Genomic DNA, 24,505 nt, shown 5'->3' with positions numbered 1-24,505 from the left:
AGAGATTCCATCCCTCCGCAGAGATTCCTAAGAGATTGCTGCTCCCAGGCTGCAGACTTTTCCCCATTCCCTGAGCTCTTTGGAAGGGGAAGAACTTCAGGCATTTCTTCTAGGCCTGAGTCACTCTCAATCCCTCCGCAGAGGCCCCAGCTGCCTGGAGCAGGACGCTGCCCTGTTTTGCAAGCCTTCTGCAAATTAATCCCTTGACACGGAGGCTTCAGCAGGATCTAAATCCCCTGTTCATCTTCTCTTGAACCTTCACATTCTCTAGACTCAAACTTCTTATGCTCAGATGCCTGGGTGGCTCTTCCTTCTTGCCTTTCCCTTGCCCCCAGAAGACTTCTCTAGCCAGTAGACAAAAGCAGAGTTTGAAGGACATGAGGGTTATATTCGGCAAGAAAGAACAGCTTATATATATCTAAAAAACAGGAACTCCTAAGGCATTTGAGCAGGAACACATGATTTATTGAGGAATGGCATGTGATAAAGTTCAAACTTGGATCAAAGAAGACAGTGAAACATAGAAACAGGCCAAACGTTTGTCCAGACTGAGAAGGTGGTGGCCTGAACAAAAACTGGTCTCACAGAGATGCTGGGCTGTCGGAAGCAGGACATTTTAGGGGCGGAATCAACCTTTTTAGCACTGAGGAGTAGGAGTCTGGGGCACCTTATAAGTCAGAATGAAGTGCGTAAGCTAGTCATGCCCCGTGCTGGGTGACGATGGGCAGCTGGGATGTGTTCTCTCTGCCTCTGCCTTCCAGGTCCTCCCAGGGTCCCGCTGGGTACTGATCAGGTTTCTGCTCAGAAGTCTTTCTCCGAATGGCTATCCCAGGATCCTGCTAAAAATGGCCACTATAAAACAGTGTAACCAGAGGTGGGGATGTGACTCAGTGGTGGACACTGACTAGCGGCACAAAACTTTTGGTTTGATCCCCAGCACCATGACAAAGTGAAGAAAAAATATACTAGTAACTCGGAAAACACTTCCTTCTTGGGAAGTACTAGAGAGATGAGACTCACCACATTGTCCAATAGTTACTAAATACCCATAATACACCAGAGACTGTTCTCAGTAGGCATAATACAAAAGCAGAAAAGAAAAACTTTATTTTGCCAGGTGTCGTGATATACACACGCAATCCCAGCATTCATAGGCTAAGGCAGGAGAACTGTCACAAGTTTAAGGCCAGCCTGGACTACAGGGTGAGCTCTGGGCTAACCTGGGCTACAGAGTGAGACTCTAAAACAAGCCATTTGAAAATAACCAGGCAGTGTCCAGCACAGTTTGGAAAACTGAATGGGCTGGAGCAGGAAAATGTTCTCAAACGTGGTCCTTATGATGGGACTGCAGGCTGTTTAATATCACCACATCATAGAATAAACAGTAAGAAATATCAAGACCAAGCTTGGTGGTGCACACTCTTAATCCCAGCACTCAGTAGGCAGAGGCAGGAGGACCTCTGTGAGTTCAGGGCCAACCTGGTCTACATATCCAGGATATCCAGGGCTACCTAGAGAAACTCTGTCTGAAAAATGCAAACAAAGAAATACAACAAAAGTGGGGGCCCCATCCCGAAGGGGTCAGCTGTACCCCAAGGTAAAGCAGGAAGGCCCTGAAGGATTTCAAAACAGTAACACTAGCAGAGCTGCATTTAGAGGAGTCTGCTGCACAGGAAAGAATAGGTGGCCCTTGGGAGAAAGGCCAGGGGCAAGGAAGCTGATTGCACTGGAGTTACAGGAATCCAGGTTAGAACTGTCCGTGAGGTGACTCATGGTGGGTGTAGAAAGAAGTTAATGGATTCGGCGTTTAGACAGTAAAATTGCCAGGATTGTTGAGTGTGGTGGTACATGCCTTTAACTGCCTTTAACATAACCACTCGGGAGGCAGCAGCAGGCTGATCTCAGTGAGTTCGAGGCCCCCCAGGTTTACGTCACTAGCCCAGGCTAGCCAGTACTACATAGTGAGACCCTGTCTAAAAAAATACAAAAATGAGCACCAGGATTAGGTGGAAGATTCAAAGAGCACACATTTTTCTTTTAAGGGGTTCTATGTAAATAAATCAAGGACGGCACTAGGTCTTCTTTCAGTGTTTTCTCTGGCTGCGGGAGGTTGGCTGCTCTCCCTGCCATCCCTCACTCTCAAGAGCCTTTACCAGGACTCGAAGAAGGCGTCCCCTGTGCCTTTGGACTTTGACGACAGGGCCAGAGTAAATGCCCACATCTTAGTGCTATTTCGCCTCCATTTGCTGTCAGGCCTCTGAGGTGTTTCTGTTTCCTGATGCCCTGGAAATCAGGGTGTCTCAGTCAGTCGCCATATGTGTCTAGCAGGGACTCAGTTTTGATCTCCGATAAACAGAACAACTAGTAGCACGGTAGTAGTAGCTTACTATGACATAATATATCACATATTATTGACATATATAATTGCATATATCACAGAGACCTCGGCGGCCATGTTCCCTAGAGACCCATTGGTTTCAGACACTTGGAGCTCCTGGTTTGGGTCCTGCCTGTCCTCAAGCCAGGGTTTGGCTGCCCCTGGCCTCCTGAGAAGAACCTCTGTCTGGTCTCACTGTGCTTGGCTGTCTCTGACCCAGGTTGCCTCCCTTTCTAGCCTCTATCAGCATCTCTCCTAGATCCTGCCTTTCTTTTCACTACTGGACTGGTGTTTGCTAAAGCTCCCACTCTGAACACGGCAAAGTGAAGGGCTTGTTTCTGTAACTGGTTCCACCCTGTTTGTGGAAACAAGGAAGAAACCCAAAGGGTTCCTGAACCAAATCTTCAGGAGAGTCCCGCTTCCAGCAGGAAGATTCCCTTCCTTACTTGTGCCAAACCAGCATGGATTCCCTCTCCCCTTTTGTTGCCATTCTCAGGGCTCACTTAGGTTTCCCAGGGGAACCCATGGCTGTGATTTATAAAATCGTCTGCTGGGGGTCTGGAGCTTTTCGGGATTAACGTTCTATGCCAGATTTACATCACATGTCAGAGACCATGCACTCAGAGGACTTAAGGAATTATAAAAGGGTGGGGCCCTCCTGCTACTGAATGCAAGGGACAAGGTTAGCGAGTTTGAATGTTAGCCCCCCTCACAGTTGGGATAGCTGAACCATCTCGGGAACATACAGAATGGTCCAGGTTTATACATCTTGGTGAACACCAAGTCCACAAGTTTCCCAATCCGCGAACCTACCAGACCTCCTACGACCCATCCCGGTTCCCCAAGACTAGGATAAAGAGCCAGTCAAACCCTGCTGAGCAGCTTAGACCCAGCAGAAGCAGCCATCAGCCTTGCTCGGTGTCCGAGGCATCAGCTCTGAGAGCTGGGAAATGAGACAAGAAACTTCAGACACAGTTGGAAAGTGAGGAGTCAGGTTAAAATGAGGCTCCATGAGTGGCGTGGCTGGCATGTCGTTTCTAACCTCTCTACTGCCCCGCCCAGCTCAGAGCCACGTTTAGCCAGCACTGAAGAAAGATGTACTCGGCTCTCAGAAAATGCTGAGTGAGGTGTTCAGACTTCTTGGCTAAACAAAGTACTAAGTGGTGATTCAGCAGAAACTCCAGGTCTAGCTTCTGGCACTTGAGAGGAAAGGACATGAAGAAAGGGGAAGAGAGGAGGAGGTGGCGCAGCAGGAGCTCCCAGTGTCCAGGAGAAGCTGTGCCAGGCATGACCTCCAGAAATGCCGGCTGTCAGCTAGTCACTCTCCTCCTCTGAGCGCTTGTCCTTGAAGCGGAGAGGAAACCGCACCAAGACCCTCTTCTTCCTATAAAAGGGAGCTCTGAGGTTTCTAAATTGTCAGTGCAACAAGATGAAAGCGACTTGGGAAGGAACATATATTCCGCTTTGGTGGGCAAAATCTATTTCAAAACCAAACCACCACTGCATACTTCATAGCAGGTCTCAGGATCAAAGCGCCATTCATGAAGAAAGGCCGCTTTGATTGTTGGGATGTCGTGGCTCTGTTTTGATGCTTTGTCTCGGCCGTCGGGTTATTTACATCTATAGCTTCCTGCGGTCACGTCGTATCACATGTTCAACAATGCCAGCGTTTGTTGTAGGTACGCAGGGTGCCTGAAGGCTTTATGATGTGGCTCCTCACCCCATGTGAGAACTGTCTCCAGGTGGTGGCACACACTCGTGTTCCCAACACTAGGGAGGCAGCTGCAGGAGGATCAAGAGTTCCCAGCCAGGCTCAGCCACACAGTGAGTTGGAGGCTTGCTTCAGTTCCATGAGAGCCTGCCAAAGGGGGAAAAAAGAAGGAAGAAAGAGAAAGAAAAGAAAAGAAGAAAAAGGTTTCACTGGGGGTGATATCGGGGTCGTTCTTGGAAGCTAGTTCCCTGTCTTCCCCACCTACTCTGCACCCGTCCATCCACTTAAACCTCTTTAAGAAACCAGTCGCTCAGTCCTGCAGCTTTCTGGGCAGAACCGGATCTTATCTCGGCCTCCGGTTGTGTGCCTTAGAACCCTAAGCACTATTTTCTCTGCCTATCAGTGCCTTTTGGCAGCCAGCAACAGTTCCCTTCTAGATCTGGAAAGGGATGAGGTTAGACGTGCCCAGTATTTCCACGATTAGAAACACGTGCCCAGTTCCTCCTCTGAGTGGTGGAAGCAGCCAAGCACCCCTTGTCCAGCCTATCGCAGAGCTAAATGTGGTCACACCCTCTCCGGCCACTGGGACGGTATCCCAGCAGCCTCATGGGCACCCTGCAGGGCTGTGCACACAGATACTTGTCCTTCTGCCACAGAAGCAGGGGTTGTTGGCCAGAGCACGGCCGAGAAGTGCGTGCCCCGGCCTAAGGTGAGACCGTGACACCAACCTTCCTGGCACCCCACTTACCCTGGCCAGGTGGAATTTATAGCTGGTTCAGTTGGCTGGATGCTCCATCCCGGAAAGGTGCTTATTTTGAAGTTCTGGAGAGGAACAGGGTGTTCTGGTTTCTACAGAGTGACGTCACTGCTTCCCTTTTTCAGCAGCTGTCTGCTTATTGCCTTGCATCTTTCTCTTTCTGTCCTGGCTTTCACCTTCCTCCCATCTGCTCCTCTCTGCCTCCTTTTCTGTCTCGTTTGCCTTACTTCCCCTTTGCTCCCTACACCGGTTCTCATAGTCTCTCTTCTTCACCATCCGTCTTGCCTCTGGTACACCCACTCATCCTCCACCTCCTCTCCCTGTCTGTCTGTCTGTCTGTCTGTCTGTCTGTCTGTCTGTCTTCCTTCCTTTCTTTCTTTCTTCCTTTCTTTGAGACGGGGTCTGTTTATATAACCATAGCTACCCTAGAATTCAATATATAAAATGGGCTGGCCTCGGCCGGGCGGTGGTGGCGCACGCCTTTAATCCCAGCACTCGGGAGGCAGAGGCAGGCGGATCTCTGTGAGTTCGAGACCAGCCTGCTCTACAAGAGCTAGTTCCAGGACAGGCTCCAAAAACCACAGAGAAACCCTGTCTCAAAAAAAAAAAAAAAACCAAAAAAAAAAAAAAAACAAATAAAATGGGCTGGCCTCAGGTTTGCCTCTGTCTTTGCCTCTACCTCCTAAGTGCTGGGATTACAGGTATGTGCCCCACCCAGTCGTTCCCTCTTCCCCTTCTACACAACACTGTTTTCACTTCCCTAAAAAGGTGAGGAGAAGCCGACTTCTGGCAATATTAAACATCAATAAGCTTTCCCAAGCTGCCTCCAGTTCTGTCCTGATTAAGAAATTCAAACTAAGCCAGGCATGATGGCATATAACTGAAACAGTGGAACTCTTGGGACTGAAGTGAGTTCGAAGTCAACCTGAACTACATAGGAATATTCTATCTTTAAAAAAAATCACAGAGGACTAGAAAGATGGCTCACGAGGAAAGTGCTTGCTGCATAAGCATGAGGACCTCAGCTCCCATCCCCACAGCATCCATGTAAAAAGCCAGAGGTAAATGTGTAGTCCCAGCGCCGGAGGCAAAGACAGGAGGATCTGGGGCTTGCCTGGCGGGCCAGTTTAGCCAGTTGGTGAGCTCCAGTTTCAGCGAGAGACCCTACGCCAAAAAGTAGGGGGGAAACAAAAAAGACGTCTACCGGATGTTGGCCCCTCGCCCTCATGCGTATGAATGCTTCCTCACACATGTGCGCATGCACACGGTCCCACACATTCATGCGTCCATAGAGAGAGAGAGAGCAGCTGTGGTGGGGCACACCTGTAGTCTCCGCACTTGGGAGGTGCAGGCAGGAGGATCAGCAGTTCGGAGCCAGCCTGAACTACGTGAGACTAACTCAAAATACATACATACACACATAAACGCAAATGGGGTTCCCCAAGCTCAGAGGGAATGTGGGGTTTGTGATGTAAGGGCAGAAATTCAAGTCACTCGCGGCAAAGGGCTTCTGAGGATCAGCTTGGCTGTTCCCTGCTTTGGTGTGTTTCTTCCTGCTGCTCGGAGTGTCACCTGGATTGGGGCCGAGCCAGTATCTTTGGGTGACAGACTCAGTTCCACACTACAGCAGTGAGCATGGGTACCTCCAGCAGGAGCTGAGGAGGCGGGTGACAGGAAAGGAATGGTTACTGGATGATGAAACACCCAGGCTGGGCCTTAGCCAAAGGACTGGGGGAGCCATCCCATCGTGATTTTGCCACTCAATAGCTGGGGTCTTATTTATTCATATAAAATGAGGTTTGGGTCCCTTGAGGTCATTCTTCGGAGGCTAGAAATATGCATCTAGGGAGTGGGGCACAGACCTGCAGACCTAGCTAGAGAGTAGAGCATTGGCCACATATCTGGTCCGTTTATCTCTAAACAAGCCATCGAGCCCTCTCTCCAAATAGCCTCATCCCTGTTTGCACTGTCAGCCTGGATGGACAGCTTCAGGGCCAGCAGCCGGTTGGACAGGATGGAGATTGAGGACCGTGTTTGTGGCTTCCTGAGAATGATATAGCATGACCCTTTGATCCACAGGAAGCCAGAGTCCACATCCAGAGGCATGGCACACCTGAAAATAGCTTCTGAGTACTGGGTGAGGATGGCCTGGACCTTGTCAGCTTTCTTCTGGGGAAGAGAAGTGGTCAGCCTACACATACCCCGATCTGCCCAACATCGCAGGCAATCACCAGCCCTGTTTCATAGAATTGTTCCTTCATTAAAAAAAAAACCACCTGTGATACTCCTTGAGCAGCACAGTCCCAGCATTTGGGAGGCAGAGGCAGGAGGATCTCTGTGTGTTTGGAGCCAACCTGGTCTACAGAGCTAGTTCCAGGACATCAAAGGCTACACAAAGAAACCCTGTCTCCAAAAAACAAAACTGCTTCACTCAGAACGTGCTCCGGGATCTCACTAGCTACTGCCTAGCAGGGTCACTGATGGCTGTGTCGATGGCCTCTGCTGGCCCTGAGGAGGTCAGCAGCAGCAGCTTTCTGTGGGGCATTCCCTCTTAGCAGCTGGAAGCATATGAGCTAGCCATTTGTTTCACTGTCCTCCCATTTCTGGAGGCTGAGGCACCGTTGAGCATCTCGGCTTCTGGTCCAGTCTTCCATCCACTAGCTCCACAGCCCCTGCGCCATCCTGAGCTCTCTTGTCCCGTGTTTCTAGATAGCTTGGGTTCAAGGCCCCAGGGTGGGTGAGTTGTAGAGGACGAGCATGAGAAAAGAAGAGACCAGTTGGGAATTGAGAAGAAGCAGGCATGAAGGGAGCAGAGTTGGGAACACAGGAAGAAGTGCCAGGGGTCAGTCAGACAAGGCAACAGTGCGTAGTATGGCCTGGAGTGTGATGTGGCCTCTCTTGTAATGAAATGAGTGTATGTGTGTGTACCTTTATCCATTGATCCATCCCACTGGCCTGATACAACCTCTTTAAAACCCACCCTATGGAGCTGGAGAGATGGCACCTGGGTTGATTCCTCGCACCCATGCCAGGCAGCACACAACTTCCTGTCCCACCCCCTTTCCCAGCTGCTTAACTTGGCCTCTGGCTGCTCTGCCAGAATGATTCTGAGAAAGTTACATTGCTCCAGCCTTCATTTTCAGTGGTTGGATGTAGGACTTAGTGTATGGGTGGCAAATGCTCTGCCATGAATTAGAGCTGTAGCCCTCTTTACTCTTTTGAGATAGGGTCTTACCGAGTTGCCCAGGCTGGCCTTGAACCCATCTTGTAGTCCATGCAGGCTTTGAACTGGCGTCCTTCTGCCTCATCTCCCATGTAGCTGGGATTACAGACCTGTAGCTCCAAGTCTGGCTCATGTTCTCTTTTTGAGTTTATGTTTATAAACATTTTTAATTAACCATCTAAAGTTTCAGACAGTACACACAGATTACAAGATATCTTTGTAGGATGCAGTGGACTGTTTTTAGACACAGAGCGGATACAGTAGCTGTGTGTACTTCAAGTTATGAAGACCTGTTGGAGTTTAAACTGCCACATCTCTCTGAGGGAGCATTCCTATCTCCTTCCCTCTAAGTTTCTAATCCCCTCCCCCTCCTGACCTCTTCACTCCTTACACTAGCCATTCTGAGTTCTACTTACCCGCTGTGCCCTCGCCTGACATTCAAACTCACCCGGTCTTCCTCTGACCAGAAGTGAGAGCGCCAGGCATAGCCCTGACTGTATATTCTGAGGAATCCGAAGCAACGTCACAGCTCCCTAATCTATTTTTAGAACATTCTAAGTGAAGATTAGTTTATACTACTGACCACTGTGTTTTATTTCAAATGGTCTCAAGAGGTGAATTGTAAATTGCCTCTTTTATCTATAGTTTATAATCTAGCAACGACTCCACCCCCTACAAATGCTCCCTGTCTGCCCTAAACCTCATGTGTCTTTCCACCTACCGAATTAAGCCTAGAGAAATCACAGAATGGGTTCTGTCAAAGTGTGTCTGGTGTCTACAACAACCAACTGTATGACCTCTTTCTACCTCTCACTTGAGGAATGAAATCAGTCATAGGGCTCTTGAGATCATCTCTTGGGTGTTTGTTTTCCTCAGCACTAGGGACCGAATCCAGGGCCTCCCATAGGCAAAGAACCACTCTACCATTGAGCCCCAGCCTCAGCCTCTTGGCTTTCCCTCTTAACTCCTCTCATGACCTTTGATAAATAAGGAGACCCACAAAACAACGGGGACAAGCCAGGCATGGAGGTGCACACTTGTAATCTCAGCCCTGGGAGATGGAGGCAGGAGGATCGGCAGTTCAAATTCATCCACAGCTCCATATAGAGTTGGAGGCCAGCCTAGGATGTATGAAACCCTGTCTCCAAACAGACAAGCAAGGGCATAAAGAACAGAGATCATGCCTGGGATCACCTTGGTATTCTGTACCCACTTGCCTTGCTAGAAGTTGGACCTGTGGTCTTTGTTTTTGTTTTGTTTGGGGGGCGGTATTGTCCACGTGAACCTGAAGCTATCTGGAATACGGGGGGGATTTAGAGGAGCCCAGTGGGATTAGATGGAGGAGGACTATTGTCCTGTACTGTGGATTTCTCTCAGAAGAAGGAAGCCACTCTAGTCCATGGCAGGACAGTCACCCAGAGAGGAAGAGCAGAGGGTGTTGCCCTAGTTGTGGGGTCCCAGCTTGGTTGGGCAACCAGAAGAACTGGAATGTCATCTTGACGTACGAAAGTGTGCCAACTGCATCAGCGCACTGCTGACCTCAGCTTCTCTAGTCCGTGTTTAGAGAGCCCTTCTCTTCCTGCTGGACTCTGGAGCCTGGGTGTACGGTGCCCCGCTCCTCCCTATAGCGCTTCTGTTTTGGTGCCGGGGTTTGACCCCAGGGCACATGGTAAGTGTACACTCCACCACTGAACCACACCCCAGCCCCACCCAGTCGCTCTCTAGAAGCTTTTCACGTGGAAGCCGGGTCCTGCTTTCTGCTGTTTCCGCACAGTGTCTGTCCCTGGGTTCCTCTTTAACTGATCCTTTGTTAAATTACCACAATCTCACGTGGCTTCAGACTGCACAGGTTTGTAGTAGTTTCTCATCGGCCACCAGCCTGCAAATAATGACCTGGAGACTTGTTAATAATTATGAAAGCTTGGCCTTAGCTTAGGCTTGTCTCAACTAGATCTTATAACTTAAGTTAACCCATATTTTTAATCACTCTTCTGCCATGTGGCATTAGCTCACTTTCATCTTGCACTTCCTGTCCCCTCTCAGGTCTCCTGGCTCCTCCTGCATCCCTAGATTCCTCCTCCTCTTCTTTCTCTCCCGGGAAATCCCACCTCTACCTCCTGCCTAGGTATTGACTGTTCGGCTTTTTATCACACCAATCACTGTGTACAAACATCCCACAACATAATTTGTTGTCCTGCGGTCTTGGACATCAGAAGTCCTAAACTCAAGTGTCCATGAGGCTGCGTCCCTCTAAGAAGTTTTAGTTTCTAGGGTCCTCCTGTATTCCTTGCCCCACGGACCTTTTGTCTTCTCTTCCACCCTCCCCCTCTCCGTATTCCATTCCTCCCTCGTTTCCATCATCAACTCTTTTTTTACAGCTTTCGTCTTCCTCTTTTTAAATTTATTTATTTTTATTTTATGTACATTGGTGTTTTTCCTACATGCATGTCTGTACGAGGGCATCAGATCCCCTGGAACAGGGGTTGCAGACAGCTGTAAGCTGCCATGTGGGTGCTGGGAATTGAACTCAGGTCCTGTGGAAGAGTGACCAGTACTCTTAACTGTTGAGCCAACTCCCTAGTCCTCTTGTCTCCCTCTTGATAGGACTCTTATAATTACATTTGGGCTTATTCAGATAAACCAAAATAAGCTCTGTGTCTCCAGATCCTTAACTGAATCACATTTACAAATTTCATTTTCAGTATTTACACATCCTGCCTATTAGAATGCTGCCATCTTTTGGATGGCTATCATTCTGCCTTCCTAGGAGAAGCCTGATGCTATCTCTTCAATGCAAAGGAAGTAAAGGAGAGACTTCTGTGTTATCTAAGCATCCAAGTGTGATGGTCAGGTGTGAGGGGAGGCTAAGCATGCTTTCTCTGCCAGGAACAAGATGACTGTTTTCTGGTTTGGGGTTGTTTTTCTTACCAGCACTGGGAATTGGACCTAGGACCCCATGAATGCTAGTTAAGCAGTCTTTCACTGAGCTGTATCCCCTAAAACAGTGGTTCTCAACATGTGGATCACGAGCCCTTAGGGGGTCACGTATCAGATATTCTGCACATTAAACATTTACATTATGATTCATAAGAATAGCAAATTTACAGTTATGAAGTAGCAATGAAAGTAATCTTATGGTTCAGGGAGTTACCACATTAGGAAGCATTAGGAAGGTCACAGCATTAGGAAGATTGAGAACCCCTGCCTTAGAGACCCCACCACCACTTTCTTCCTCTCAGACAGGACCTTATTAAGTCACACAAACTGGCCTTGAACTCAAGAGTCTTGAAGCAGGTCTTCTCGATGGTCTGTCTTTTCAACTTTTTCCTTTTCTATTTTTAATTCAGGAAACAAAAAAAAAAAAGAAAGAAAGAGAGGAGAGAGAGAGAGAGAGAGAGAGAGAGAGAGAGAGAGAGAGCAAGAGAGAATATCAGATAAGCCTGGAGTTCCACAGAGCTCCAGAGTGCAGCAACCCCTCAAAATAGGCTACCATGAACAAGAACTAGAGTTTTCCAGTACCTTTTCTAGTTAGACCAAAGCTACAAAGTTCCCCTTGCTGGAGCCCCTGCCACAGAAAGCCCTGGGCTGACCCAGGATGGATACTCGCTGAGTCCCGTAGGAGCTCTGTTCCCAACACATTGCTTGTGCTCACCTTTTTCGTTTGGTTTTTAATTTGGGAGCTAGTGTTGAGGGAGGTAGTTAAGACAAAATCTCTCTAGTTCAGGCTGACCTGGAACTCAGTAAGCAGCCAAAGCTAGACTCAGCCTTCTGAGTGCTGGGATGACAAGCTCGCAGCACAAGGTCTAGCTTTCTCTCGGCTCAGTTGCATACTAGTATACCTGGCCATGGTAGACCCTGTGTAGAGAGGTGGTGGGGGGTAGAAACTGTTACATTTCGGGCTATAGTGCAACTGGTCACATCTACATGTGGGTTTCCTGAAGTCACTAGCTTCCAGGTGGGCAAAATTCAGGGTCTAGTTGCACAGAGACAGAACAGTCATTGGCAGCAGGAAGGGATGCTGGATGGCAGATGGGCCGCACCAGGCCTCCTCTGCAAGAAGGCCTTGGCCAACACCCAGCCAGTACTGCCTTCACTCTCTGACCTTTCCTCTCTGGTTGAGGCTCAAGTTTCAGCTGCTGTGAGGGAAGCTGTTGGCTGTACCAGGAGACTCAAAGTTCCTCTCTTCTCTCAGTCACGTGCTGTGAAGGGTAGGCCTTGGACCGGCAGCATTGTTCTGAGAGATTAGGGGGCACAGGCAGTCCGCCCAACCCTGTTTCTCAGCAGTTGCCTTACTTCTCAACGGTTAAACATTAGTCAGGGTCTGAGTTCTCGTGAAGGCTGGCGGTAACAGAAGACATTAACAAGTCTACAAGACAAAATACCTGCCCTTCAGTCACCTCAGCCTCCCTGAGTCTTGTAAAGAGGATTTTATGTTTTCTGTCCCAGCACGTAGGGAACGATTCCCTCTGTTAGCATGAGACACTCCTGTGGGTTTGGCCTGCTCTTCCTTTCCTCAAGTACTTTCCTGTCATCTCCCCATCTGCCTTCGCTGCCCCTTGGTGGAAGATAGTTTTGTTCTGGAAAGGTTGAGGGGTCAAGGTGCAAGCCCTTACTTTGTAAATCCGTACCCATCCCTTAGCTACATGCATTTTCTCTTCTAGTCTTCTTTGTAAAAAATCCAGTCTCCTACACGCCTTAGTCACGGCTGCTGTTGCTGCCTGGATTGCTGGGTATGGGACACCTGGCCTTGTACCCAACGTTTCTCAGGGCCCTGGGGAGAAGACGAGGTCACGGTCAAGTTGTTGAGAGTGATTCGGGTTGGATTGTCACCAGGCACATGATCCTGAAATCCTTACTGAATTGAGTAAGATAACCAAACGTGTATTTATCAAGCTCTCTGTCCATCTGGAACATTCGAGTATTTACAAAATGTTCTCCCTGTTCAGGCTCTGAAAATCCTTCTTCCAGGAACATGTTTTGATTCTTCAGCTACGGTAGCAACCTGACTAACAGCTCTTGCGTGAGGAATCAAGAGTTTCTACTCTCAAAAGTCAGTCTTTCCCTTACTCTTTCAACTCTATGAAAGCAACTAGGGATTGTCTCCCTGACTAATGGAATGCTAAGGGAATAGGGGAGAATGGTATGTGCTGTGAAATGCAGAGAGATATTGGAGAACGAATGGATCATGGCACTTTTTTCCTTTATTAAATATTTGTTGTGCATCTGCTATGTGTAAGCATTGATAATATGCTTGGGAGTTAAAGACGTAAAAAATATAAAAAACAATATATATATAATAGGTATTTTTATATTTATATATAATTTATATTTTAAAGACAGAATTTTAACTGCAGTCCTGGCTAACCCAGTACTTGATATGTACTCTAGTGTAGCCTTAAACTCAGAGCAGTCCCCCTGCCTCAGATAACTTTAATATGAATAGGTACCACAATGACATATAAGCAAAATGGTGTAAGTCTGCTCCCTCCAGGAAGGACAAACCTTGCACCTTGTCTGTAAGATGTGGTTGCTATAGCTTATCCTGCGGGGCGTGTTTTCGGGAATCAATAAAATGACAAAGTACCGGAACAGGTAGATCGGGGAAAGTGGGAGGGGTTCTCGGGTTCCAAACAATCAGGGAAGAAGATCATAGATAGCTAGTACTGCAGGACTTTCCTGCATTGTTGACCTGGCGCAGTTAGAACGCACTTGTGGACAAGGTGTCGCTGTGACTCAGCATTCAAGTGAGCCACGAAAGGCAGGAGTGACCTCTTGCTTTCACAGTGCTGTGGGCAACTTCTGAGCACTAGAGACTACCCTGACCACTATTTCAGGAAAAGGAGAGCCAGGAAAATTCTTTTCCCCTTTGTTCACAACAAATTGTTTGCAACAATCTGGAAATTAAGAATCATGCTTTTAACAGGCATGGTTGTGTGCACCTTTAATCCCAGCACCTGGGAGGCAGAGGCAAGCGGATCTCTGTGAGGTCGAGGCCAGCCTGGTGTACGGAGCGAGTTCCAGGACAGCCAGGACTGTTTCACAGAGAAACCTTATCTTGGGAAAAATTAGATAGATAGATAGATAGATAGATAGATAGATAGATAGATAGATAGAAACATTTTCATCCCAGTCCAGGGAAACCGCCTGTTCAACAGTTTATCTCTATTTTTTTCTGATTTTTAGGCAGAAAGATGCCAAATGTCTAGAGTTTACTTTTCTCTTTTGTTAAAATTATATTCTTCTGTATATATAAAAAATTATATGAGACCATGTGCAGACCTTTGCAAGTTTGGGGGTCTTGGAGGGATCAGCTGATAAGAATTTAGTTGGCCCAGGCTAGCCAAAACTCTTTATGTAACCCAGACTGGCCTCGAACTCTCAACAGTGCTTCTGTGTCCTCACCCAGGCCAGACTACAGGCCTGGCCTCCATACCACGTTTCTTTGTAGGTAGCTTTAGATATATAATCACACCAAACTGGCAGGACCTGAGTAGCCATCAGAATGGAAAAAAAACAACCTTGTAGCTAAGATAAGAAATAAATAGTACCTAACAGTGAAAACAAACTGTTAATATATAACAAAATGAGTAGATCTCAGTGTAAGAAGTTAGATCCAAAAGCCTATGTATTCTAGAATTCCCTTTGTGTGACATTTTGAAGCAAAACTCGAGATTAGTGGTCACCCATGGTGGGGGAAGAGGACAAGTGATCCACAGGAGCAGGCCACAGGCACACTGTGGATATGCTGGGATATCGAGTGTGATCATGGTTAACAATTCATTTATCAAATCTTATCAAAATGTACTCTTTAAGAAGGTAGATTTTGAGGTGGATGTAGTGGCACAAACCTGTCCCTCAGACACTTCAAGAGGAGGCTAAGGCAGGAGGGCACAAATTTTTTGTTGCTGCTTGTTGCTGTAAGGTGAATTTTAATGACCTAAGTAACAAAAGTCCTTAACCTTCTGTTGCTCCAAAACCTGACTCAGTAAGACAATATCCAAGATTATACTAGTGGCTCGGCGTTCCCCACGAACCGATAATAACTGGAATCCGAAGTCCATTCTGTACCCTGATCGTGAACAAGTCTCCTGAGTCAGTGCCCACACGTCCCTGCCTATCTGGCTCCTAGCCCTAGACCGGGAATGAATGCTCTGACCAAGCTCTAATTTGGGGCATGTAATCCCCATTGTAACCTATTAACCCAGCCAAAGTTTCTGGTCACTGGGGCTGTGGGTGTGAGGTCGGGAGGCAGTATGTCCTGCAGACTCTGAAGGCGTATCTGGTGCTGTCATTTCAGTGCTGCTGACTTGGGTCAACTGCTCCAGTGTCCGCTGGGCCACCCGGGTTCAAGACATCTTCACTGCTGGGAAGCTCCTGGCCCTGGCCCTGATCATTATCATGGGCGTTGTGCAGATATGCAAAGGTAATGTCTTGGGGACCACAGGGCTCCACACAACTCCTCACTCACCCTTCGCCTAGATGCATCCCGAGGTTTCCTGGCTGTGACTTAGACTGACTTCTGTTGTCCCTTTGCTTGACAAAGGAGATGAGAAATTGTTTTCTTCAGGGTTAGGGACGCCCCACCTCCACTCCCATATGCCATCTTGCAAAGATCCATCCCTCCACACTTTCCTCACGACAGCTAAGCAAGGGTCCCAGATCGCTGAACTCAGTTGCCCTTTTGGCACAACCCCAGGGAAGATGTTTTTTTACATTTTCTGTTATGCTTTCTTAATATCTTAAAATGAAGACCAGAAGAGGAGAATCTTATGCATTTCAATATTACTCATAACCTCCAGGGGAAAGAGCTCTGCATTCTTGAGGCCTCTGCCAACATTTCCCATTGGATTTGATCTGTATTTGGTTTCCATGGGACCCGCAGCACTGCTGGGCTCTGCGCTGTGGCGTCACTGCCTCTTGGAGAAAGTGAGATGACAAACGGGAGCATCTCCTGCCTGCCCCCCAGCTCTGAAGGCAGAGCGGAGGCCCTGCAGACAGCGTCTGTGCTAGATGCCCCCTGACCGTGTTCATCAGCGGCATTAGGCCCTTTGCGGGAGGCCATACGGTTTCCAGGAATCTAGGCTTAGGAAACATTGTCCTGTCTTTTCAAAGATGATGAATTCTTCCTAACCAGATCTCAGTTCTTTCTCCTGCTCACACAAAGCTCCTCATTTCCTGTCCTAATGCTGAGCTGCAGATGTCTAAATAACACAGCCAATTACTCTGTTTTATCCCAGCCCTTTTTAGTCAGCAGGTATGGGTATCTGTGGTATGGTGTGTGTGTGTGTGTGTGTGTGTGTGTGTGTGTGTGTGTGTGTGTGTGTGTGTGTGTGCGTGCGCGCACGTGCGTGTGCGTGCAAGTGTGTGTGCCTGTGTGTGCACATGTGTATGTGCATGTGTTGTGCATGTGTGTGTGCGTGCGTGTGCGTGCATGTGTGTGTGTGCATATGTGTATGCATATGTGTATACTCAAACCCAGGGGAATCAAACCAGGGCCCTGTGCAGGTCCAGCCAGTGCTCTGAATTGCTAAGCCATCTCTCCAGCCCAATGCCAGTTCTTTGAGGGTCCACAGTATTCAGAAACTGTGGTATATTCTGGGAAGGCAGTTTAAAGACTCTTTACTGGCCGGGCGGTGGTGGCGCACGCCTTTAATCCCAGCACTCGGGAGGCAGAGGCAGGCGGATCTCTGGGAGTTCAAGGCCAGCCTGGTCTACAAGAGCTAGTTCTGGGACAGGCTCCAAAGCTACAGAGAAACCCTGTCTCGAAAAACAAAACAAACAAAAAAGGCTCTTTACTGAAGGACCCGGAAGGAGACCAGATATCCCCTAGGAAGTGATGGGCTATTCGCAAAGCAAGCAAAACATGCCTGGACTGACAGGGTGCTGGAGTTCTGTGTGAGCTTGCATTTGACTGACAGTTGTTCCTTATGCTTTCTTCATAAAAACGCAAATCTTATGTCAAGGAAAGTCATCAGAAGACTGCCGTTGATGCTAACCTCCCCATTTAGATGAACCTTCCTTCCAATAAAATTGCCTTTTAAAAAAGGACAGTCTGCCAGGCATGGTGGCCCATACCATCCCAACACTAGGGAGGTAGAGGCAGGAGGATATCTTTGAGTACAAGGTCAACCTGGTCTACAAAGCAAGTTCCAGGACAGTCAGCACAGTTACAGAGAAACCCTGTCTCAAAAAAAAAAAATGAAATGAAATAAAAACAATAAAGGATATTATGAGATGTGCTTTGAACCTGAACCCTTGTTTGGACGCATGGTTCTGAGGTGCCGGGGCCTGAGAAGCTCTGGACCTGGATCTCCCCACTGCTCTTAGCTCTCCTTCTCTCACACAGTGGGCTCACTAAGGAGCAGACAAGAAGCTGGCATATCCCCACAGGGGAGGGCAACCCAATGCATGAGGCGGCCAGGGGCTGCTGAGTCTGGGCTCGTCTCTCTGAGTAGCCTCCTGCCTGTTGTATCCACAGGAGAATTCTTTTGGTTGGAGCCAAAGAATGCATTTGAGAATTTTCAAGAACCTGACATCGGCCTCATCGCTCTGGCTTTCCTCCAGGGCTCCTTTGCCTATGGAGGCTGGAATTTTCTTAATTACGTGACTGAGGAACTTGTGGATCCTTACAAGTGAGTCAAAGCATCCGTCCAGGTCTTCTGGTGACCCTTAGGCCACACGGTGCCCAACGCTGGGAAAGGGAACACAAATCCCTGTCTTGCCCCGTCATGGCTGTGTCCTGATCTTTCAGGAAGCAACAGTTCATTTCGCAGGAATTTGAACCACTTGCTCTCCACCTTGTTAAGAAAAGAGAAAGGGACCTATGACTGTCCCAGGGCAAGTAGAGAATCAGAAAGCTGGGTGAGGCGGTGGTGGTGCACACCCAGCATGTAGGAGGCAGAAACACGTGGATCTCAGTGAGTTCAAGGCCAGCCTGGTCTACAGAGTGAGTTCCAAGACAGCTGGGACTACACAAAGAAACCCTGTCTTGAAAAACCAAAAAAGAAGAAGAAAGTCAGAAAGCTATACAGGCCAGTGTGAGGAAGGAGCTGTCCCGAGAAGTCTTGGCATTGTATCTGTTCAGAGCCAGACCCAGCCTTGTGTTTTAAGACAGCAGAAAGGGTGCACGGTCCAGATCTGAGTGATAAGAAGTGATAAGTAGCTAGCCTAAGCTGTTCCATTTCCTCCAAATTATCCTGCCCCCACCTGAGTCAAAGCCTGTCTGCCAGAGAGAGGAAAGGCAAGAAGCTGCAAGTCTAGACTCCTGTGGTCCCCTAGCAGAACACACTCTGGTCCGGGCTTCCCTCTCATCTCCTCTCCCTCTACAGGAACCTTCCCAGAGCCATCTTCATCTCCATCCCACTGGTCACATTTGTATATGTCTTTGCCAATGTCGCGTATGTCACGGCAATGTCCCCCCAGGAGCTGCTGGCCTCAAATGCAGTCGCCGTGGTAAGAAATGGTCCTGAGTCCCAGACCCAGAGCGCTGATGTAGATCTGCCTACTTAGCCCACTCGCTTTTCCCTGATCCGGCGCCTCATGACATTGGAAGTCATCCCACCGCCTCAGGGTCAAATCTACATGTGTCCCCGACAGGGTATCCTAAGTGCCCAGGAGCAAACCAATGGCTGGGTTGGCCAAAACAGCTGTCGTGACTTTTGGTATTGAAATATCTAATGTTTTATAGAACAAGGTCACTGACTCCTGCTCTAGGGTGCTCTAAGAATGCAGGTTATAAAAGGAGACAGACTGCTCTTCACAGAGACAGATGCTTTCCCAAGACATACTGATTCTCTCTGTCCTTTCTTTCTCTGGGATTCATGCAGACTGATGGCTCTCATCAGGGAAAAGTGGGTATTGAAGGGCCAAGGATGTAATTCAGTACATCAGTACATGCCTAGCATGTGCGAGGTCCCATGTTCTGTCCCAACACCGCACACATGTGTGCGTGTACACAAACACACACATACACACGCGCGTGCTCGCATGCACCAGTAAATAATTCAGAAACCAGAGAGATTTATGCTCACAGAGAACTGATATCTGAGGTAGGGCTAGGACCCACGCTATCCCTTCACCCAGCTTCAGACCACACGCCCATCACTTGCCTCATCATTGGAGATAAAGATGCTCCACCGTCCCCTGTGGCTGCTAGCGTCTAAATCCTGCAGCTCCCCACACATCTGTTCTAGATCTCACCTCCCAGGCTCATACCATGCGTCTGACTCAGATACTCCAGAGAAGGCTGGAGTATATATATATATGTACAAATCACAGCCACTTCTTTCTCAGCTAAAGAAACTAGCCAGTCTTTATTTTCTTACCAGCAGAACTGCTTCTGTGAATTTAGACTCTGTCTCGGGTTCCTTCCTCTTTCGCAAATGGGAAACTGAGGCTCAAAACTAACAAAGCCAGGGCTGAGAGAGAATTATCTCAGTGGTGGAACACTTGCCTAGCACAAGCCAGATCCTGCACTTGATCCACAATGTGCGTGTGCGTGCCTGTACATTTGCATGCATGGGCGCGCATACACATGCGTGCATGCACACACATGCATGTTATAAGCCTGTTCAAGGTGGTACTAGGATTTGAATCCAGATCTGATTCATAAGTGTATCTCCGTCTACAGAGAATCCATAGTGCACACACTGGACTTTCAGCACCTGGCTTCCAATCTCAGCCCCTCCATTGCCCCTGTGTAGGATCACTAAGTGCTTCAATTTCTTCATTTGTAACGGAGGCTGAGAGTTAGTTCATTACTGTTATCACCGCCATACCCTGGCCCCTCAGCTATTAGCCCACAGCATGTGTTCCTGATGTGTAGCTGTCCCTGGCTCTCAGAGAGGATCAGCAGGGTAGATGGGAGACTCGGAAAGTGAGGAGCAAGCTGGGACAGGGACCTTACCTCTTTCTTGCCACTCACTTCTTGTTTTCTTTCCCAGACTTTTGGAGAGAAGCTTCTGGGGGTCATGGCCTGGATCATGCCCATCTCTGTTGCCCTGTCCACATTTGGAGGCGTCAATGGCTCACTCTTCACCTCCTCCCGGTGAGTGCTTGTCCAGGGCATTTCTGGGCCACTTTTCTGTGTCCATTGTTCTGTGTGTGTTTAAGGGACTTGTCTGTCAGCAGGGTTCTGTGCTACCTCCTGAGTGGTGGCTTTGCAGGAATACGCATGTCAGTGTGTGTGCTGAGGGTGTCTGCTGCTCACAGGTGACCTGTGTGGGGTCCAGGTGGCTGCCCACCTTGCTTTGGCAGCAGGACAGTATCTTGACTACGTTCCTAGAGTCCCTGTTCCCCCTTGTCTAGATGCAGGCTACCACTGTCCAGAAAGAAACCCTTCTTTAAAAGGGACCAAGCTTTGAAGCCTCTGGATCTGGCCTCCCATGAATATCTGGAGTCAGACTCCACATGGGATGAGATCCTTCTGAGTGTTCTAAGGATGCAGGACTGCTCCCTACTCAAGAGGCCACAAGGCTGTGTAGGGAAGAGCAGAAAGGAAACTTTTTCAATGAAAGCCAATAGCCACAACCCCAACCCAAAATTCCTTGGGAAGCCAGAAACATGAGTGGGCCCTGGAGCCTTGCTTCTGCCTAGCCAGGGGCCAGGCCCTCCTTTATGTCCTTTTTTCCATCTCTAGAATGGACTTCTGGGGGTACAGATGTCAAAGGGTCACCATTAGTGTGGCCCATAGGGTCCTATGTCCTCGAAGCATAGTCCTAATTCCCAAGATAACTCTGGGCTCAGCTGTTTGTCAAGGCCCCTGTCACATCCCAGAGAAGTTCCTGTGAGATGACAGACTTCCAGGTTTTCAGGATCCAGAGTGTGGGTATCACCTGTGCCTGCGGAAGGCGCACACTCACCCCTAGCAACCTCGTGTGCATGTTACACAGGCGCCGTGGCCACCGGGAGGCCCTAGCAGAGGGCGAGCAGTGGAAGAGCAGTGACCCCCGAGGCTCCCTGGGATCTGTTGGAGGACAGTGGCTGGCTACAGTCTCTTTAGTTTGGGGTTCGTCCCTCAGGCAGGCCACACAGTGGTCTGCATGCATGCAGCATAGTTGTGTGTGCATGCAGGAGATGCCAAAGGTGTAGCCTCCCTTCCCAGGCCACCGCTGCTCACCTACTACTTTCCTTCTCTCCTTCTTCCCTCCCTCCTCTCTTTCATTCTTTTGGAATAATCCTTGCTGAGCAAGCTGTGTGTGTGTGTGTGTGTGTGTGTGTGTGTGTGTGTGCGCGTGCGCGCGCGCGTGAATGCACCTACCATACTCTCCATCATTCCCTAGCTTATGAACCCGACATGGGGCTGGTAGACCTGGACAGTTGCTCCTGGCTGTATGTGGAGGAGGACATGAATGGGAGCCGGGGCACTTGCATGACGTAACTCATAGCGCCCCCTAAGTGCAATCTAGTGCACGAGACTCTGCTGGCTGGAAAAGACTGTAGCATGGGAAAAGGGAAGGGCTGCATGTGTTTGCATGAAATTAGAGAGGCTGGCCTGAATAGTTCATGGTGACACTGCTTATGGGTGCTTGGAGTCGCAGTCAGCTCCCGTACTTCTGAGCTGCCACTGTTAGCACCACTCAACCCTGTATGCAAAGCACGGAATGGCAGTGGTCTGTACCAGGAGTGGTGGCACACACCTCTGACCTCAGCCCTCAGGAGGCTAAATCAAGAAGGCCAAGAGTCTGAGCCACATGTAGCCAAAGCCTGTGTACCGGCACACTGTCACCTTCCTGTCGCCCATTGGGGGCCACTTGCCCTAGAGAAAAGTAAAAGTCGGAGACTCAGCAGGTAAAGAAACTTACTGCCAAGCCTGCGGACCTGAGTTTGACCCCGGGAACCCAACTCACAGGGTGGAAGGGCAGAGCTGACTTTCATAAGCTGCCATTTGATCTCCACACGTATGCCGTAGAGAGCATGCACACAAACAAATAGGAAAATAACTGAGATCGAAACTTTTAAAGAGAACAGGTTGGAGTGCTGTCGTGTAAAGGACTGGGGGCAGTTACAGGTGGGTTTTGGTGGCCGGTTGTTTTGTTCTGTCTGGAAGAGGCATAAAGAGATAGCGGGAAGGGCTGCTTTAATGTTGCTTTCTGTGAGTCTATGTCTCTGTCTCTCTGAGTCTTATCCATTATTTCCTTCCCCTCTTAAGGGTGTATAATCCCCCTCCCATTGTTTAGATTTTGTTCTTAAAATTACCTTTTAGGCCTGGAGAGATGGCTCAGTGGTTAAGAGCAATGGCTGCTCTTCCAGAGGACCCGAGTTCAATTCCCAGCACACACATGGTAGTCATAGCTGTCTGTAGTTCCCCAATGCACATAAGTGATAAAGTGAAATAAAAAAGAAAAAATTACCTTTTAATGTATGTGACTTTTGCCTGACTGTATGTCTGTGCACTGTGTGCATGCCTGGAACCCACAGAGTCAGAAGAGGGTGTCAGGTCCCCTGGAACTGGAATTGCCAAGTGGCTGTGAGCCACCATATGGGTGCTGGGAGTTTAACTCAGGTCCTCTGCAAGAACAACAAGTGCTCTTAACCAAAGAGCCAGCCCTCCAGCCCCGTCCCCATCTGTGAGACAGGGGCTCATATAAGGCTAGCCTCAAACTGGAAATCCCCCACTTCAGGCTTGGTGTGCCAGGTTCGCAGGCTTGTGCCGCCCATGTGCAGCTCAGGATCGCAGTTTTGCATTCTGCATTTTTGTGTGCTGTTCTCACATGATCATTCTCTTCTGAAACATGATTTCAAGGGCTGAAGAGATGGCCCGGATTCAACTCCTAGCACCCACACGGCGGCTCAACCATCTGTAACGATCTGACTGCATCTTCTAGCCTCCACCAGCATGGCGCACAGACATACATTTCAGACAAACACCCATACACGTGAAATAAAATCTTAAAAAACTTGATTTTTTTTTTACTTCATAATTTTCTATCTTACAGATAAATCTTAATTTTTTTTAGTCAGTCTCATAATTTCAAACACTCGGGTCATTGGCAGTCTGACTCAGTGCCAGAGCCTTTGTGTGTCCTTTTCAGTACCTCTCTGTGGTTTCTGTTTGTTTTTAAGAAGTCTTCTTGGGAATAGAATGCGTAGTTCTGAGAGTACAAACTTTGAGAGCACAAAGTTTAAGTGTGACCTCTAAGTTGACAGTTCCGGACACCGAAGAAGAGACCTCAGGTCTTCTACCGGCTCTCACAGGCTCCCACCTGCCCTTTTCCAGTCCACCGCCCCTCTCCACTCTCACAGAAGCAGCTGCTCTCTGAATAGAATGAGGATGTTTTTAAAGCATTGCACGGGAAGCCCGGAGCTGTGTGCCGGGGAATCAATAGCCCTTAAGGGCGAGAAGGTTCTCATTTAAAGGAGAAATATGGCCAGGTAAAGGGACAAACTTTAATTCCAACATTCAGAAAATGGAGGCAGGAGGGTCAGGGATTCCAGGCCTGTCTTGGCTACAGAGACGTTCTGGGCCACATAGGCTGTATGAGAACGGGTCTCAAAGAGCTGAAACTAAAAAAGAAGGCAGAGAAGCCATTCCTGGAGCCTTGAAACAGGGGAGTGATTCGGAGGGAGCCAGCCAGCTCCCACTCTCAGTCTCCACATGCCCAGGCTCCGTCCACCTATCTCTTGGCTGCCTCTGGTCTGCCTGTGCCTGCGTTTGGGAACATGGGCCCTGTGGCTAATGGTCCAGAAAGTGCACACACAAAGGCAGGTCCCGGCTCATGGAGGGTGCTAGCGTGGGGGCCAAAGGTGGGCGTGAATGAGAGCCTCGGTTTAGTGGTCCACAGGCTATCCCAGGCTGACCTACTTTTCTCCTCGCCAGGCTGTTCTTTGCTGGAGCCAGAGAAGGCCACCTTCCCAGCGTGCTGGCCATGATCCATGTGAAGCGCTGCACCCCAATCCCAGCGCTGCTCTTCACAGTAAGGCCCCCTGCTGCTGCTGGGTCGGGACTCACACCATCTGCACACACACACACACACACACACACACCTGTCCCCCTTCTGGTCTAGCTCTGCCTTGCAGTAGGCCCCGGCTGAGATAGCACGTGTGGCCGTCGCAATGCTTTGTGAAGGTCAGGGGATATAATTAGAGAAGATCTTAAACACCCACAGCTCTCAGGCTGGCTCATTTTCCCTCTCCTCTCCTCTGGAGTCAGACTGAAAAGACTTGTGATACCACAGTCTCCCAAAAACATGTCTCTGTCCCAGGCTTCACTGGCACCTGCTACCACAAGGGTACAACGCTGAGCCTCAGCTTAAGCTGGTCGTGCACACGCTCACCCTTCTCCCCTTCCACCACTTCCTGCCCTGGACCCTGTCAGCCTCTTGGAAGGGGCCATCGAAATAAACCTAGTTCAGGGCACACATGATAAGAAAAGTCACAGACAGGGGAAAACTCTTGAATTGACGATGGGGGAAAGGCCACTTTGAATGGGGAAGAAAT

The 24,505-nt window shown here is 48.9% G+C and overlaps 1 protein-coding gene across 3 annotated transcripts in view; it reads left to right on the top strand.

The window, feature by feature from the left end:
* Slc7a8 (solute carrier family 7 member 8) overlaps nt 1-24,505 on the top strand; it is a 58,223-nt gene that overhangs the window by 29,968 nt on the left and 3,750 nt on the right. For all 3 annotated transcript variants that reach the window (XM_075949077.1, XM_075949078.1, XM_075949079.1), the window contains 5 exons: nt 15,366-15,491; nt 17,547-17,700; nt 18,397-18,520; nt 20,011-20,114; nt 23,886-23,982. In XM_075949077.1, coding sequence (XP_075805192.1) covers nt 15,366-15,491; nt 17,547-17,700; nt 18,397-18,520; nt 20,011-20,114; nt 23,886-23,982 — 605 coding nt within the window. The remainder of the gene's footprint in view (nt 1-15,365; nt 15,492-17,546; nt 17,701-18,396; nt 18,521-20,010; nt 20,115-23,885; nt 23,983-24,505) is intronic.

Source organism: Microtus pennsylvanicus, chromosome 15 (genome assembly GCF_037038515.1).
Source record: "Microtus pennsylvanicus isolate mMicPen1 chromosome 15, mMicPen1.hap1, whole genome shotgun sequence".
NCBI classification, from domain to species: domain Eukaryota; kingdom Metazoa; phylum Chordata; class Mammalia; order Rodentia; family Cricetidae; genus Microtus; species Microtus pennsylvanicus.
The sequence above is the reverse complement of the archived record's forward strand: the minus strand, read 5'-3'. Positions and strand labels throughout refer to the sequence as shown.